General features: G+C 47.0%; 1 protein-coding gene across 2 annotated transcripts; it reads right to left on the bottom strand.

The window, feature by feature from the left end:
• Positions 1-16,909: 16,909 nt before the first annotated feature.
• On the bottom strand, positions 16,910-18,495 carry CCL4 (C-C motif chemokine ligand 4). 2 transcript variants are annotated; one of them, XM_004608590.2, is made up of 3 exons: positions 18,420-18,495; positions 17,836-17,950; positions 16,910-17,276 (listed from the first exon to the last, which is right to left on the bottom strand). In XM_004608590.2, the coding sequence occupies exons 1-3, from the start codon at positions 18,493-18,495 to the stop codon at positions 17,189-17,191; spliced, it is 279 nt and encodes a 92-aa protein (XP_004608647.1). In that variant the 3' UTR covers positions 16,910-17,188. The 2 variants fall into 2 exon arrangements, with proteins under 2 accessions (XP_004608647.1, XP_012788279.1); XM_012932825.2 differs by having other exon boundaries at positions 16,910-17,261.

Genomic DNA, 18,495 nt, shown 5'->3' with positions numbered 1-18,495 from the left:
TGCTTTTAAAAAATTTTTTTTAAAGGAAAGTAAAGTCATAAAGTTTCTTCTGCTAGGGATTGAACTCAGAACCTCACAAATGCAAGACAAGGGCTATGGCTGGAGCTATAGCAAAGTAGATAGGGTATTTGTCTTACACGCAGCCAACCCGGGTTCGATTCCTCCGTCCCTCTCGGAGAGCCCTGCAAGCTACTGAGAGTATCTCGCCCACACAGCAGGGCCTGGCAAGCTCCCTGTGGCATATTCAATATGCCAAAAACAGTAACAACAAATCTCACAATGGAGACGATACTGGTGCCCACTCGAGTAAATTGATGAGCAATGGGATGACAGTGATACAGTGATTGTTTATTAAGAATATCATGAGAGGTTCTGGAATTCTCAAATTGCAAATGCTTGGGGTCCAGAGACATCTCTGTAGGGAGCTAGTCTATCTTAAGATTCACTTGGGATCTTAAATCTGTATCTGGATCAAGGCCATTGCCGTGCTGAAATGGCGCCTGGAGGCAGTTCGTGGCCGTGACAGCCAGAACCCCAAGTGGGTGGAGAGACAGGAAGGGACAGCCAGTCTCCGCTGCTGCCATGTGGCCTGGAGCCTTAGTCCTGGAACCCAAGTTTTTTTTTTTTTTGTTGTTGTTGTTGTTTTCTGAAAGTTGGTGGCCCCTGGGGGTTCATCTGGAGTGGGCAAGGCTGGGACACCGACTCCATCTGAGGTGCCTTGGTGGAACTGGCTCGGTTCGAGGTCCAGAGAGATCTCGGTTGAGTTGCTGTCTTCCGGGATTCACTGCTGTGTCTCTGGATCAAGCATGGCGGTTGATGTGCTAAGATGGTGCCAGGAGGCAGATCGTGGGCATGATAGCCAGGACCTCACTGCCTCAGCAGGTCTCTGCTGCCACCATGTTTGCCACCATTTTCACCAAAAGCCTCGCGTGTCTTCTCTGTGCAAAGTTGGTGCTGGGCATGAGAAATCTATCCCTATGAAAATGATCACCTGGGATCTGGATGCAGGCCAATAGGATACAGTCTGGCCTTGTGTATCTCTCCTTCCTGCTGGGTCCAGCACCTGTGGCAACTGAGAGCTGGGACAGGCAGTGGAGTGCCCCTAGGTCACTGATCTGCTAATGCTCCAGAGTCTACCTCAATTGCCCAGTGTGGTCTCATTAGTTCTCCTGCTGGGCACCTAGGCGGGCACAGTGGCCTTGGCCTGTGTGAGCTCTGTGCTTCTTTTAGAATGGAGTTCCCCTTGGCCTTGTCCTCCTTCATCTCAAAGCACCCGGCCTCCAGTAAGCTGAGCTTTCCCAGAGGTTCTCACTCCCTATCCTGCAGCAGGGAGTGTCCCTGCTCCGGTTTATCTCTGTCCTGTGGTCTATCTCTGTCTCTATCTCTGTCCTGTGGCATGGAGGTTGGAAGGGGACTGGATGGCAGTAACCAAGCTGAGAGGGAGCAGAAGTTCATTCCTCCCCTTCATGTGGACATGCTATTATGGGGAGGAGATTTTCCAAGACATCCCAAGAAATGATGAACAAGCTTGTTTGCTGAATTAAAGAGCCTTTATTGATCTGCAGGGGCTGCCGAGCCTGAGAACAAGGGTCTCAGCACAGTGAATAACCCTGACCCTGAGTCCAGGCAAGGTTTTAAACATTTCATATCACATTCTGCTTGGCTACATCAATCAACTTTCTCATTAGCTAAAGCAAGCAAGCCTCATTTCAGTACAGAAGTCAGATACTTGCAATTAGCCTTGAACTAAAAACTTTCTACGTGGCAGCTGAAAAGAGCAATGTGTGATAGCTACTCAGTCTAAACTGAACTTTTCTCTGTGCATCCTGTCCCTGCATCCTTAGAGTGTATTGTCCTGCAACCACCCTCTCTTCTTAGCAGCCTTCTTTGCAGATTCCTTCTGGTGAAAGTACCTAGACTATTTTCAGATGTCTCACATTACATGGTCAAAAAACAAATGGTATGTAAATTTGAAAATTAAAAACAGTCTTTACAGCAATTTGCACAATAGCAACAAGAATCAAACAAATAAAACGGTCATCAAGGGGCCAGAGAGATAGTATAGCAGGTAAGGTGTTTGCTTTGCACCTGGCTGATGTGGCTCAATCCCCAGCACACTATATGGTACCTCCAGACTGCCAGGAGTAAGCTCTGAGCACTACCAAGTGTGACCCCAAAACAAAAAAAAGAACAAAGCCAAAACCAAATATATATATGGCCACCAAAAGGGCAAATTCTTTCACTGCTAATCATAAAATCCAAAAGGAATGAGAAACATTTGTGTTGACAAAGAAAGAGGTCCACAACATGTGTTAAATTGTAAAAGATATAAAATTCCATGCACAGCAGGGAACTTTACATGATTATATTTTATGTTAATGTATGTAAATACAGGGCCTTGTTAATTTCATAATGGTTCACAGTCAGCTGGCCTGGACACTCCCTCTCATGATCTTCTCACAGAGAGATCCTGTATTCATCAGAAGGCCATTCAACTGATGTATGCCTTGTTGATTCATTTCTAAAACAGGATAACCCTGAGATTTATTTGGTTTTTTTTGGCCTTTTGGGTCACACCCGGCGATGCACAGGGGTTACTCCTGGCTCTGCACTCAGGAATTACCCCTGGTAGTGCCCAGGGGACCATATGGGATGCTGGGAATAGAACCCGGGTCGGCTGCATGCAAGGCAAACACCCTCCCCGCTGTGCTATCGCTCCAGTCTCCATAACCCTGAGATTTAAAATCGACAATCTCAAATCCTGTCTGACTGATTGAAGTCATTCAGAAGGTGGTGATTTTTTCCCACAGTGTATTGGTAGGTCTTTCTAATGAACAAGGTTGTATGTCTTCAGGACATCTGGCACTGTGAAACAAGCCCTCACTGTTACTTTTCAAGCACATGTGGAACCTGCGACACATAAATATATGCAAAGCAGCTGAACAGCATTGTGCAGTCAGCCAGATACTACAACTAAGAGGGCAATTCAAAAATAGGAATCACAGCATTTAAAAGTGCATGAGCCATTTGCATGTAGGTTTTGCCAGTGACTTCCAGTTGGAGACCAATGTAACCACTGGGCCATATTCTGGCCAGGATTTGATTGAAGATTTGTGGAACTCCAGGAAACCTCATTTTTCTCTGGCCCTCGAGAGTGAAAGCTCCCTCTTGGTGGAGGGGTACCTGGTCTGACTCCCCAACTCCCAGGGTCTTTTTCTGCCAATTTTCCTTCTTACTGAGATAGTTGCAGATAAATTACTCATATTGATCACATATATTTGGCCCATGATGCCTACGAGGGAGGTGTAACTTGTTTCAGTTTATAGAAATGGAGTGTGAGTTTCATTTCTATAAACTCTGGGAGTGAAAACAACTTACAAAAGACCTTAGAGATAGGAAAAGACATCAAGGGAATTTGAACAAAGTCTGATTGCTGAAGAAAGATTGGGAAGGACATCTCTGGGGATTTGCTGCCAAGTCTTTGTATTCATGACAGTGACATCTCCAAGAATAGACACTCTGAGTCAGAGCCCCTCAGGACTGCCTCCAGATGGGGCTGCATAGGGGAAGAATAGGGGATCTGTGGAGGAAGTCTGGCCAGCTAGCCAGGGGAAAACCCCATGGGACAAAGTCTTTTTTGTTTCAGTTGAACTTTGCAGAGACAGAAAAGATGAGGCTGGGCAGGAAGGAGCTGTCTGGAAAGGGAGAACTTGATTGAAGAGAGAGTTGGAGAGTGCCAGGAACCTGCCACACCATATGCAAAGATGTAGGATGGCTTTTCTTAAAGTTTGTCTGTCTTGAGAAAGCGAATAAAGGAAAAAGAGGAAGTGGACAGAAAGTGTCTCTTTCAAAGTTCTTAATTACAGGAGGCACTGGGGGTTGGTATACACATTCTAGTTTTTGAGCTAATGAGAGCAGTGTGGCTACTTGTTAATAGATCACATCACCTCTCTGAGCTCCAATTTTCATGTTCATGAAATGAACTTGAATATATGTGGAATGAAAGCACAAGACTCAGAAGTACTTCTACCCCCTTATCCTTGCCTCTGAGCAAAGCTTCCATGCACATTTTCCTAGGCTGTGCATTGCCCACGTAGGTCTAGTGGCAAGATGGAACCCAACACCTTGCACTACCTCTACCCAGATGGGCACATTTTCCAAACTGGATGAATGTGTTCCCTGTTTACTGCACTAGGCACCTTTTTATTTTTTAATTTGTAGCATTGTGGCACTGTCTTTCGTTGTTCATCGACTTGTTTGAGTGGGCACCAGCAATGTCTCCATTGTGAGACTTGTTGTTACTATTTTTGGCTTATTGAATATGCCAAGGGTATCTTGCCAGACTCTGACGTATGGGTGGGATACTCTCGGTAGCTTGCCAGGCTCCCCAAGAGGGACGGAGGAATCGAACCCGGGTTGTCCGCGTGCAAGGCAAAGCCCTACCTGCTGTGCCTTGTATTGTATCACTTGTCATCCTGTTTATCTTTGATTTGCTTGAGCAGGTGCCAGTAACATTTTTATTTGTCTTTGTCACGTGCTAGTGTAGCCCAATGGTATCTGCTTGCTCCAGGAACAGGAAGAGCCTCAAATCGTTCATTCATGGTTTTGACAAAGAAGTCTGACCATCTCGTAGGTGGGCAACCACTCGGTCTTTTGATGTCCCGTGGAATTCTATGGGACGCCTTGTACTGTACATGCAAAAATTTGGAAATGTAAACAGATCCTTAAATAAAAGTGATAAAGACTGGATTATGTTACTATGAATTGGGGATTAGGAGTGAGTTTGGCAGAAATCATTCTGAATTTTATTCATTTAATTAATTTACTTTTACACGTTTGGACTTTTCATCCCTCCTCCCTCACTTTGAAAGTTTATTTAAATACCATAATTTCATAATATAGTCATTTCAGGTATTCAGTATTTCAATGCCAATCACACCACTAATGTGACCTTCCACCAAGTTACCACTTATTCTCCCAGCCTGACCCCTTAGCAGGCACAAATACTTTATGTTCCTTGTTACAACATATATCTCATAATGGTGTTACTAAAGTCTTGGTCCAAGGATTTGCTGAGCAGTTAGGTGCTAGTTGGACTTTCTGGGCTATTGTTCTTCACTCATTGAATTTAGTGAGTGTCTATGCAACTTTCCCATCTGATTTTTATTTTATTTTATTTTATTTTATTTTATTAAATCACCGTGTGGAAGATTACAATGCTTTCGGGCTTAGGTCTCAGTTATACAATGCTGAAATAACCATCCCTTCACCAGTGCCCATATACCACCACCAAAAAAAAAAAAAATACCCACACAGTACACCTCCCATCCCGCCCCCCCACCCCCTACCTTGTAACTGATAAGTTTCATTTTACATTCTGTTTACTTTGGTTACATTCAATATTTCAACACAAACCTCACTATTGTTGTTAGGAGTACCCCACTAGATTCAGACCTACTGTGAAGACAAATAAGGTCGCGCGGCCACAGTAGCGGCCGCGCAGTTTTGAATTTTTGTACTTTAACAAGAAGTCCAGGGAGATTTCTTCCAGATATTAGATAATTGCAGGCTTGAAAACCCAATCTGTGGTCGTCCTAATATGGCGGCCACCGCGCCCTTCATCCCCGGAGAGAAAGAGGCAAGAGAGAGAAATACCTTTCCCCTCCTGGGCGGGCACGGGGCCGAGGCTTAGTTCTCAGGCTGGAGCCATTCTGCGAGGAGTTGCCCACGCCGAAAGAGGTTTTGCTGGGTCTGGATTCAAGCTTGTGCAGCTGCGGAGAGGCCGCACATGCGCGCGGCCCCCGGGATCACATCTCGGCGGTGGGCTCCCATCTGATTTTTTGTGTTCCTACTGGGTTGTCAGTATTGTGAGCTTTGGAAATGTTGCACCGCTGCATACATAGCCACACACTCCAGCAACTGAGTCACTAGGATGATTCAGCACCATGGTGTCTCAGGTCTACCAGATGGCGAGGCTGTTACTTCTCTCTGAGATAGTGCAGCCAGGTGGTTAAAATGCAAGCAGAAGCCAGTGTCAGTGGGGGGAGCACTGTGCCCTCCAACAGGCCAGGCACTTGGCCTGTCCCATCCCTAGAAGGCTGCAATATTCTGGGCCCAGAGATTCAGCCTAACCGGTTTGGCACAGAAGTGGCTTCTCTCTGTGAGGGTCTTTTTCTAATAGTCATAGAAGTATTGTTTGAGCTAGTAGTGGTCTCCATCCAGTCTGCCATGACTTTCTGCATTCTAACTCAGGCTGGTGCCACATACATGTCTCACCCTCTGTAGATCTGAGGTTATGGTTTCCTGTCTAGAACCAAGGTACTTGGTACAAATTTGGCATGAGACTTTAACTTTCCTTCTTTCTTTCTTCCTTCCTTCTCTTTATTTCCTTCTTTCCTTCTTTCTTTTTTCTTTATCTCTCCTTTTTCTCTATCTTTCTTTTCTTCTTTCTCTCCCTCCCTCCCTCCCTCCTTCCCTCCCTCCCTCCTTCCCTCCTTCCCTCCCTCCTTTCTTTCTTTCTTTCTTTCTTTCTTTCTTTCTTTCTTTCTTTCTTTCTTTCTTTCTTTCTTTCTTTCTTTCTTTCTTTCTTTCTTTCTTTCTTTCTTTCTTCCTTTCTTCCTTCTTTCCTCCTTTCTTTCTTTCTTTCTTTCTTTCTTTCTTTCTTTCTTTCTTTCTTTCTTTCTTTCTTTCTTTCTTTCTTTCTTTCTTTCTTTCTTTCCTTCTTTCCTTCTTTCTTTTTTTTTTTTGCTTTTTGGGTCACACCCGGTGATGCACAGGATCACTCCTGGCTCCACATTCAGGAATTACCCCTGGCGGTGCTCAGGGGACCATATGGGATGCTGGGAATCAAATCAGGGTCGGCCGCGTGCAAGGCAAATGTCCTACCCACTGTGCTATCACTCCAGCCCCTGATGTTTTTCTTCTGATTGAACTGGGATCATGAACTTGGAGAAGGAATTCTACAATTAGGAGACAGCACTAGGATCAGGAGTGGCTGGTAGATGCTCATATCCAAGCAGTCTTACAAGGCTCACACCAGAACCAAGAAGTCAGAATGGAAGGAGATGAGAATTTATTCATCTTCAAAGTATTTACAGGAAAGACATTCCAGGAAAGATGGGGAAAGGAGGGAAGGGAAAAATCTGCATTAAGCAAGGGAAGGACTGCAGGACTGCAGAGTCCACACAGTGCTCAGCACCAGGGGGAGCTAATCTAAGGTAGTACAATGGAAACAGCAGACCTTGGGGCGAGTGCAATAATCCTTAAAATGTGCATGTAAATACTGATGTAAATAATTCTCCCATTGTGTGTGTGCGTGTGTGTGTGTGTGTGTGTGTGTGTGTGTGTGTGTTGGGCTGGGACACTGAGATCATGTGGGAAGACGGGCATGAGTATCCCAAGGTCTGAGACCTCAGGCTCCAGGTTTAGATGGCCAAACTCCAGGGAGGAAAGGAGAAGAAAACAAATATACTTGAATTTGTGCAGTTTAGCAAACCACAAATTAGTCCCAGGTTCACCTGCTCCAGTCATTAGCTGATAATCTCTTAATGAAATGGCTTAACATTCTATCTACCTCACAAGTTTTCAGAAAGGCAAAAACAGTGACCTGATGCAAGATATTTACTAGCTGGTCTCGGTCACTTTCTGGATATAATCCATGAAAGGTACACCTGAGAACAACGTGAAGAGTCATTACCTAGAGTTTAGAACCTCTGGCCTCTGGGCCTCCTGGGTAGAAAGAAGAGTATTAATGGAACTACCTTCCAAGCATTGATTCTGTATCAAATTTGTTTCCTGCAATGGAACTCTGTAGTCAAAGGGGAGAAATAGAGAGACCCATTTTAGATTTTAGCTAATGCATTTAATTATTGTGTAACCGTGCAGAGCTACACCTTATAAGTGCCGGCTAGGTAAATATGACGTTCTTTCCACTTTGAGTGAAGTTATATTCTCAGTTCAAGTGTTCTTAACTACTCTTTAATGGCCTCTTGACTTCCTTCCCTTCCAGAGCAATGGCTCTACAGAACTCCAAGCAATGAATATACCCTCCTGAACTGCAGCCCCTAGGCTTATCCATGCAGGAGCATGATTTTATCTTTCTGGGCTCAAGGGGAATGATTTTGACATAAGCAAGGGTTGATGTTGCTGCTTAAGTTCAAAGATAGTGTAGAGATAGAATTTCTTGTTACTTCAGGTACCTCACTTTTGTTCAAGACCTTTAACTGATTAAACGAGAGCCATCTAGACAGTATATCTATTTTTACTCTGGTTTATTCTGACCACAGAAGTTCTATGAGAACACAGTCTAAAAACCAGAAAGAAAGTACAAGGGTTCAAGCAATTGTATTAAATGCAGCCAGCCTGGCTGGAGTGATAGTAAAATGAACAGGGCATTTGCCTTGCAAGTGGTCAACCTAGGTTCAATCTCCAGCATCCCATTTGGTTCCTCAATCACAGCTAGGAGTAACTCCTAAATGCAGAGCCAGGAGTAAGCCCTGAGCACCGCTGGGTATGGCCAAAAAACCAAACAAAAATTAATGCAACCAACCTGGTTCAATCCCTGGCAGTACACGGCCCCTTACCTCAAGCAAAGTTAGGTTATGACCCCAAAAAGAAAAGCAAATCAATAAAATAAAAATGGCTATATGAGAAGTGGGAGCATTGTTAGGGAGAGGGACACGCACACAGGGAAGACCCAAGTCAGATGTAGGTGGAAAGAAATGAGTTCCAGGAAATGAAGCCCCAATGTTCAGCCTAGAGTCACAAGACACTTGAGGAAGTACTTGGTGTTCTTTGTCCTATTGGAGACAGACATTTGGTTGGGTTTTTTTGTGGGGGAGGGAGGGGAGTCACACCCAGCAATGCTCAGGGGTTACTCCTGACTCTACACTCAGAAATTACTCCTGGTGGTGAATGGGGGACCATATGGGATGCCGGGCATTGAACCTGGGTCGGCTGTGTGCAAAGCAAATGCCCCACCTCTTGTACTATTGCTTCAGCCCAGGAGACAGACATTTGGAAGGAAGAAAGGAACTAGGAGGGAGAACTTTGCTTCACATGTGTGGGTACTGTAAGTGATCTTTGAGTTTCTGAAGATGGGGACTTGGAAGGAAAAAAGGTGGGGAAACTTTGTCTTTGACTTGCACTGTGTGCACAAGTTCACCATGGTATGAACCACACCCTATGAGTCCCTGTGGGGCCCGCTATAACCGGCCCTCCCCCACCACCCCCCCACCCCCCCATGTGGGAAGAACGACACAGCCTGAATGATGCTCTAAGTAGTTTATTCTGGGCACAAGTGCTTTAGAAAGGAGTCGCTCCACCCTCTAAGATCTTCATCTTCTAGGGAAAGCCAGGATGTTTGATAGGAGAGTCAGATGCTGATGCCAGGCATGGCACTTGGAAATCCTTGAGGAATCTAGGGCTAAGCTCCAGCTCACCTATACCTGACACTTCGCCTGTTTGGGGTTAGGCTGCTGAAATACAAATATAGTCATTAACACCTCCTCTGCTCAGAAGCTTCTACCATTTCCCGAACTCTTAGCACAGTAGCTCAGTCTTCTTTGGACTGTGGCCTGGACAATGCTCTTTAGTTCCCTGGAGAGAACTAAAGGGGGACTTTGACCTAGTACAGTCACACCCCATCTCCCCAAGAGCACCCCCGCTGCTCCTTTCTTTCATCAGAATGGCCCTCCCTTCCTCCAGGGAGCTGTGTGCCTCCCTCAGGCTCTTCCTACGGTGTTCTCTATGGTTAACTGGTCCAGCCCACCTAGGTGCTCCAGCAGCTCCTCCCTCCACTTGCACAGCACCCAGCAGAGCTCTGCAGGAAGCCTTAGTCATTTGGCTGGTAATGCTGATGTGGACTTGGCTCCTTGACCAGGTACTATGTGCACATTTGGTTGCTTTGCTTCGTTTTGGGGGAAGAGAGGTCACATGATTGATGCTTAGGGCTTACTCCTGGCTCTGGGCTCAGGGATCACCACTCTTGGAGATATTCAAGGGGCCAGATGTGGTGCTGGAGTCAGCTGTGTGCTAGATAAGAACCTTAGCCCTATATCTCTCAGGCACTGTGTGAGAACCTTTTCATCTCAACTCCAGTAGAAGCCTGCCCACCACAGGAGATAGTCAGTAAATTCACTGTCACTGTCATCCCATTGCTCATCGATTTTTTCGAGCGGGCACCAGTAACGTCTCTCATTGAGAGACTTATTGTTACTGTTTTTGGCATATCCAATATGCATAGGTAGCTTGCCAGGCTCTGGCGTGTGGGCTCAATACTCTCGGTGGTTTGCCAGGCTCTCCGAGAGGGGCAGAGGATCGAACTCAGGTCGGCCGCATGAAAGGCAAGAGCCCAACGGCTACTCTATTGCTCCGAGTCAGTAAATTTCCCTCCTCCTTCCACTTTCCAGAGTCACCCACTTTCCTGAAAAGCCTTTGAAGGGGAAGGAAGATGAGAAAGATTTGGTTTAAAAAGAGGATGAGGAAGCCTCAGTCATTCATGACCTGTGGCTCTTGGGGTCCTTCTTTCCTGTTCCCTTAGGGCCCCTCTAACCCCTTTTAGGGGTGAGGGTTATCTAGACCTTGGTGAGCAGTGGGAAGATGGATGTGAGCATGTCTGATCCATCCTGGTTGATACTCACAGCAGGCTTGGGGAGAGGCTCCATGCAGACTCGGGAACACCCATTTCTGCAGCATATCTCTGTGGGTGGGCAAAAGTAATCTCCCATGCACTCTTGAAAACAAATTGTAGCATATTCTTCAGAATCCTCTGGGCAGATCCCACGTCTTCGTGGTCCTGGAAAACAGACAATGGTTTGATTGGGAGTTGGAACTAAGAAAGGCGAGAGAACTGTGGCTGGAGGTCCACGGCCTGCCTGGCTGGCAGGAATCCTGCCTTTTCTGATTTTTCCTTTGGTCTCCTGGACTCCTCCCTCAGCCTCTGTGGCTCCTCTCTCCCTCCCAAACCCCATTCTGACATTGCAGCCCTGGCAAGAATGGCCTCCATGTCCCTCAGGCTACTGAGTTCGCCAGATTAGAACCCTGCACTGTGGCTTTCTTCTCTTTGCACTGGTAAGGTGTTCTCAGGTGCTTTGATCACCACCTTGCACATGCCCCGGACTTCTCCCAGAGGCAATCCCCTCCCCAGAGCCCTGTCCTAAGTAGTCCTCTTCTCTTAATTCTCACCCCACCTTCTAATAGCCCCAACCCTAATCTGGTCTGCAGAATGAGAAAGGCAGGTGACAGCTCCAGAGGTGAATGGAAATGGGTCTGGTTGATGCCATACTTTACTCAGCAGTGGGCACTAAGTGCCAATGATTCCAGGTCTGAAGTTGGGCCCTCAGCTGTCTCTGATCCCAGGTGGGACCCCCTGGGTACCCTCACCTTTGAAGACAGGTGACCGAGCGCAGACCATTTCCATCACCAGGAGGCCAGAAGTAATCAGAACAAAGACTGTGCTGTGCTTCATGCTGTGCACTTCCCACACAGCCTCACCCCGATTGTGGCGGCAGAAAGGAAGGTGAGGCGGATGGTCATAGGAAAAGAACTGTGTAAGGAGATCAGCTGGGAGGGGTGGTGCCACAGACCAGTCCATTCCCAAGTTCTGTTTCCCAAGAGATTTTCTCTTTGATGAGGGCTTGGCTCCTTGGAGGTGCAAAAGCCAAACGGGGGCACTCAAGCATACTTTTCTTAGCTCTTTGTTCCTTGATACCCGGAAACTGGCCTTTGGTTTGTTTCCCTGATTTTCTTAAAAACCATGCCCGCCCCCCCCAAAAAAATTCTCTTAATTCAGTATTTTAGAGGGAGAGCTTCAACCAGGAAACCAGTAGTTGTTTGCTGGGGGCCCTGAGACCTCCTAGATAGATATCAGGGTCTGAGGATTTGAAGTGACTGATTGGTGCAGAGCTGCCTCTAGGGCTAAGAGCCTTGAGCAGGTCGAGATCAGAGGCTGTCCCTGAGCCATCTGATCCTCACTGGGGTGGCTATAGGGTTGGTAGGTTGGCTTGCATCTCAAGAGGTGGGTGGTTGCATCACCAGTGGCCCAGCTCTTCTGGATTGAGAGATAGGGCCCATCCATCTACTGACAAGTGGGCTCTGCTCTCCTGCTCCTACCTGTAGGGTCATGCCAGGGAGCTAGAGAGACCTGAGCCACAGGAGAATATCCAGTGCTCACTGGGGCCCAAAGCCCTACCTCATCACTGGCTCTTTGAGACCATGGAGTGCACGGAAAAGGGAAGCCTACTCTGGACCACAGTACTCATCGCCAGAACAAGCTCCTCTGAATACCCCTGTAGAGACAAGGGTCAAACTAAGAAGAAATAGCCTGGGAGCAGCCCCAAGAGAGACTCAGGCTAGAGCTCACAGGATGTCAGGGACACAAAATGCACAAATACCCAGAAATAACTCCTCAGGCTGAAGGTAAAATTAGGGCTGTGAGGGGTGCATATGCTGTCTGAGCCCATGTGCTTCTTGCGCCCATGTGGCCAAGCACATGTGTCACCCAAGCACATGTGTCGCCCGAGCACATGTGTCGCCCACATCTCCCCTCTTGAGATGTGTACTTTCATGCTTTCATACTTTTGTGTCTAAAGCTCAGTTATGTGTAGGGGCTTCCTCCACCCTTGGAGAAGCCTGCGTTCTCTCTTGAGCACATTATTCTTTCTATTCTCTCTCCCACTTATCCCTTCCTCCTTCCCTCAGAAACCTCCAAATAAAATCTATTTACTTAAAAAAGAAAATTAGGGCTGTGAGAGGGGACCAAGCAGCTCGATTCAACAATGGAAAGCTATGACCCTGGGCAATGCGGGCACTGTGACAGGGAAGCCCAGACCCAAACCCAAAGGATTGGGCTGCACTGCCAGCTGCTGAGCCGGAGGGTAGGAGCAGATGATGCCAGAGAACAGAATAGGGGACCCCGCCTGAGAGCTGATAAGGAGGAGGTTCCTCATACCTCTGTGAAAGCGACTAGATGTGACCATTACTACAACTTAGTTAAAAATATTTCAAGTTCTTTTTTGGGGAGCTGGGATTTCACTACACAGTAGAGAACATGTCTTTTATGTATGACTCCCTGGGTGTGATCCCTGGTACATGCACACACAAACACACACACGCATGTATGCACGCGTGCATTTTTATACAATTAAACACAGAGATGAGCTTTGTGGTATATAATTCCATCTTACTCACAGTTACTGTCTAGTGGGTACTAGCATATGTGTGCACGTAAATACACACTTCTAAAAGGAAAAGGAATGTGTTATTCTGCTTTGCTCACTTAATGCTATATCTTAGAGAGTTATCCATGTAACCTTTTCCAGCTTTTTTGAAATATTTACTATCAGGGATGGAACAATACATCATGCTGAACAATTACAGTACAGCAGGTAAGGTGTTTGCCTTGCAAATCGCCAACCTGGGTTCGAAACTCAGCACCCTAGATGGTCCCCCAAACCCACAAGGAGTGATCCCTGAGCTCAGAGTCAGAAGTAAGCACTGAATACACCCAGGTGTGGCCCAAAGCAACAACAACAACAACTATAAAAAAATTCTATGACACTGATGGTTCATAACTTATCTAGCCCACCTCATTGGTTGGATATCTAGGTACATCCCAGATTTTTCATTGTTGTTGTTATCATAAGTAATTCACTGTGTCTATGACTGTTCATTATTCTCCATAATATAGGCCATTATTTACTCAGCATAAACATCTATACATAGAAATAGAAAGTGATGTGTCCAGGTAGAAGTTACCCTAAGATTACCTTCATTCATCTTTCCCCCACTATGAAGTAGAAACACATTTCTCACACACCAAGTCAATATATGTGGAACTTTGCCACTCCTGGTTAAAGCTAGAAAGTGTCAGGGCCTGGGGATGGCTCAGAGCTAAAAGTGCTTGCCTTGCAAGCTTGAGGCCATGAGTCTAATTCCCAGAGCTGCCTATGTGTTCCCAGTGCCATGCCGACGACCCTGCTGTGTGAAACTCTGGCATCACAGCAGAACATGTGGTTTCCACTGCACAAGCAGACACGTTTATGTGAGCCTCGCAACAAAATGTGTAAGCCCCACCAGGCGCTGACACTAGAAAAGTTCGAGCACTGCAGGAGTGTGACACCTGTGAGTCCATGTGTGAGCATCACAGCCATCCCTGGCGAGCCCGAGAGCCAGAATGTGCAAGAGCATCACCGAGAAAAGGAGCATCAAGCGAAATCACCACAACCAAGTGCCTGCAATACTGGGTCCACAGCAGGGCGCGGTGGGGGAGGGAAATTGTGTAATCCTATATCTCCTTGGGAATGCGTCCTGCCTGGGCCTATGGAGCAAAGAGTGCTCACACAGTTACATGAAGATATTCCATTCCAGAGTCTCTGTAAGACACTGTTCTGGGTACTTGCCTCTCCAGCACATACTGCTCTGCCAAGTTCCCAGCACGATGTGCATCATTGCCCACGGGCATTTTGCTGAAGTATGCATTTCAGCATGAGAGCTGTGGCTAAGGAGGGACTCTTGGGGGTTCTCCCCAGCAGTATTCAGAAGGCCTGAGGGTCCCTCATGGCAATTCAATGTGAGGGCCCAAGGATGTGGTGCCGCTGGGCCCTGAGGGGCTAGGGATACCCTGGTTACCCTCCTGGTGCTCAGGAGCCTCAAGAGCCACACCCAGTAGTGCTTGTGGACCTCCAGGCCTGCACTGCACGGTGCCAGGAATGGAACTGAGTTTGGCCACCTGCAAGGCAAGTACGTCAGCCCCTGCACTCTCTCCCCAGCCCTGCCCTTTACTAAGTGCACAGTTGGACATCAGGTCCTGTGCTTGTCCTACACAGCTGGGTCTCAGGACAGGGGCGTCATGAGCTAAAGGGTCACTTCCAGAGGTGCCAGTGTCACAAATGAACAAACTGAGACTTAGAGAATGGCCATCTCCACCCACTAATGTGGCCTTTCCCAGGACAGGGAGTAGAAACCCCCAGGGGACTTCAGAGGCACATGGAAATAAGGAACTTCACCCACTTGGGGGAACCTTTGTTCCTTCGTGAAAACGCACTCCCCCACCCTCACCCCCACATGCTGATGTCCAGTGCTCTGCTGAGAGTCACAAATCAGGCCAGCAAGTCCACCAGGTTTGTTTTCACTTGAAGGGGTAGGTGTCTGCAGCAGCCATCGGGCATATATTAGAGAATAAATAAAACAGGAACCAGGACAGGGTCTTTCAAGGGACCCCAAGGATAGGGAGAGACGGACAGGAAGTCTGCATGAGCCCATACTCAAGGAACAGAGTCCCTTTCTCTGGAGAGAGAAACAAGGAAGCAGGTTCTGTCGGGAAGCAGGAGCAGCACTGGTCTGGCTTGTAGAAGATTCCCAGAAATCAATGCTCTGTCTCCGGTCCTGCCTCTGTTCTGGCTCTGGTTTCAACCAGCAGCCAGGAGAAACTTCAGCAGAAAGTCAGCTAAGTAAATGTAAACTCAGCTGAAAAGTCAAGTAAGCAAATGCTAGCTCTCCAGCTTCAGAAGGAGAAAAGGAAGTTTTGTCAAGAGAAAAAAGAAGATTGAGTATCATTTTGTGCAATAGCTAAAGTTCCTCACCCGCTGTGAGGACCCCAAGCTATCACTTGTAGTTTCTTAGTGAAACATTTCTTCATCCCCATGTGTGTGGGGGGGAGGGGGGAGGGTCCTGAGCCTTCCTTAGAGAGACTGTTCTGTTAAACTGAGATCTTTTCTGCCCATGTGCACTGAGGAAGGGAGTACTGAGGACAAGGATTCCAGGGTAAGAGAGAAGGTAACTTAGGGGGTCATTTTTCAATCTGCCGTTGTGATCTACAGCTTGTCTTATGCCCAGGGATGATCCATTTACTCTCCCAACCACTTCCCTCCAGAAGATTATTGTGAACCTTTCTCCAAAGATTATACTTTAACTGTCCAGACTATCCCTAATTCCCTGATTTTATGCCCTTCAGCCTAGAGAATATTCTGAAAACAGTGCTGTCCAATAGAGATGCCCATGATAATGGCAGTATCCTATATTTAACTACATGAGCTTGCAAGCACTTGAAATGTGGTTAATGTGAGTGAGGAATAGAATTTTAATTTTATTTTAAACTGAATTGATAATTTAAAGTCACCTGTGGCTAATGGTAAATGTATTTGACAGCTTAGATCTAGCAGATAAAATTATAAGTTAAGATCGGGCAGTTTCTTTGATGCTAGTCCCTTCTTCTGCCTGTATAGATCAGCTCCTCCCTCCTTCCACCCCTCCACTCCACCCCAGAGTCCTTCCCTCAGTCCCTGCAGAACATGAAGGAGGCCTTTCCCAGCTTCAGAACAGTGGTAAAATCCTTATTTAAAATGTGGATGGGGGCCGGAGCGATAGCACAGCGGGTAGGGCGTTCGCCTTGCACGCGGCCGACCCGGGTTCGATCCCCGGCATCCCATATGGTCCCCCAAGCACCGCCAGGAGTAGTTCCTGAGTGCAAAGCCAGGAGTAACCCCTGAGCATCGCTGGGTGTGACCCAAAAAGCAAAAAAAAAAATAAAAATAAAATAAAATAAAATGTGGATGAAGAGCAAGTCTGTTTGTTTTGGAGTCACACCTGACAGTGCTCAAGACTTACTCCTATGCTCAGGTACCATCCCTGGTGGGGCTTGGGAGACCTTTTGTGGTACCAGGAATCTAACATAGGTTGACCATGAATAAGGCACGCATCCTATCAATTGTACTATCTCTCCAGCCCAGAAGAACAAGCCTTTAGTGTGCTTAGGCCAGAGAAGATATGAAGATCTCAGCAATTACTCAGTCCTTCTATCTTCAGAAACTGTGTTTGATCTCTGTGCACAGCACCAAGCAATTCTCTTCACCCAAAACCGAGGTAAAGCACAAAGCATAAAGGAACTGTCTACATTTCCAAAGGCTTTATTATGAAAACAGTAAACCGGGATCAACCACATTGTCTGTGTATCCACAATAGCAGAGAACATGAGAGTGAACCATCCCCATGGGGGACAGACAAGCTTTGACAAAGTAATAAATAATGGAAATGATACCCAATACAATAATATTGTACACAGTACAGATAAAATTACAGAGAGGAACAGGGGGTACTGGGAGGAGTTCTGAGCAGGAGGGGATGCATCTTGCAGAGACGCCTCAGGCTCAGGTGACCTTCACAGCAGACCCCAGCACTAGTCCAGAGCAGCTCAGTTCAGTTCCAGGTCATCCATGTATTCCTGGACCCAGGCGTCACTGGGGTTAGCACAGATTTGCCTGCCCCTTCTGGTTTGGAATCTGTGAAAGGAGAAATGGACAGATTAGAAATCATTGCCATGTTGAAGGCCATCTGGTATACCCTGGTGCGCGGTGGGGAGCTCCCTCTACTTGACATGGCTCATGTTGGACAGATCTAGGTGGTGAGGAGACCCTTCCAGGAGGTGATGCTATAAACAGGCCCCCTGTAACTTCCACCCTGGATATAGCAACGATCTCTGAGGTTGATCAATACGGGGACAAGTTGGTCCCTTTCCTGCTGCCCTGTGGATAATTTTCTCATGGGCTTTTCTAAGCAGGGTTTAAACAATCAGCCCATGGATTCCATAATCTTTTTTAATTTTCCATGATTTCTTCACCTCCGGCACACTTCCTCCCTCCAAATCAATTTTCGCCCCCTTCATTCCATTTACCCTCCTGGACTCAACCAGACACTTTGTGGCTTGTTTCTCACTGCTTTTCAGGAGGGTTTCAGTCTTAAAACCTGCCTTCCTACTGCTTAATAGCTTAATACCCGCCCTCCCTGCTCCTCTCCTTCCCTTGCCTTTGCCTCCCAGAGTACCCAAGGGTCGAAACTTACACTACAGCAGGCTGGGAGCAGAGGCTGCTGGTCTCATAGTAATCCGTCACGAAATTCCGAGGAATCTTCCGCAGGGTGTAAGAGAAGCAGCAGGAAGTGGGAGGGTCAGAACCCACTAGAAGGAAAGGCAGGGTGAGCTGGAAGCTCTACCAAGAGCTGACCTTCCTAGTTATCAATATTCGCTGGTCATCTCTCTGTGGGACTCTCCAGATCCCCAGATATGATTCCCTGCATCCAATCCCACCCAACCTGAGTAGGAGCCTTATTCTGAAGAGAAGACTGTGGAAGAATCTCAGCCCATGGAAGCAGGACTGGGTAGGGGAACATGGCCAACTTCTGCATTCTAGTCAGGGGGACAAAACCCCAAGAGAGGCAGGGACTGGCTTTAAAAAGTCTGCTGGTTTCTATTTCTTTAGAAAAGAGGAATTTGAATATTACTGAGACTCAACTAGAACACATTGGATGGCAGACTGCTTGAAAATCTTCCCAGAGCCCTTTTGCCCCTTCCATAGAGGCCACTGTTGGGCCACCCTAACTGAAAAAAGTGGCTGTCACAGGTGGAGCAGTCACCAGAGAGGACTTACGTGGCGCAGAGTGTGCCGGAGAACAGCAGACAGCCATGAGCACGAGCAGAGCGAGCCCAGCCACACAGAGCTTCAT

This window comes from Sorex araneus, chromosome 3 (genome assembly GCF_027595985.1).
Source record: "Sorex araneus isolate mSorAra2 chromosome 3, mSorAra2.pri, whole genome shotgun sequence".
In the NCBI taxonomy this organism is placed as follows: domain Eukaryota; kingdom Metazoa; phylum Chordata; class Mammalia; order Eulipotyphla; family Soricidae; genus Sorex; species Sorex araneus.
This window is presented reverse-complemented; position numbering and strand designations above follow the sequence as displayed.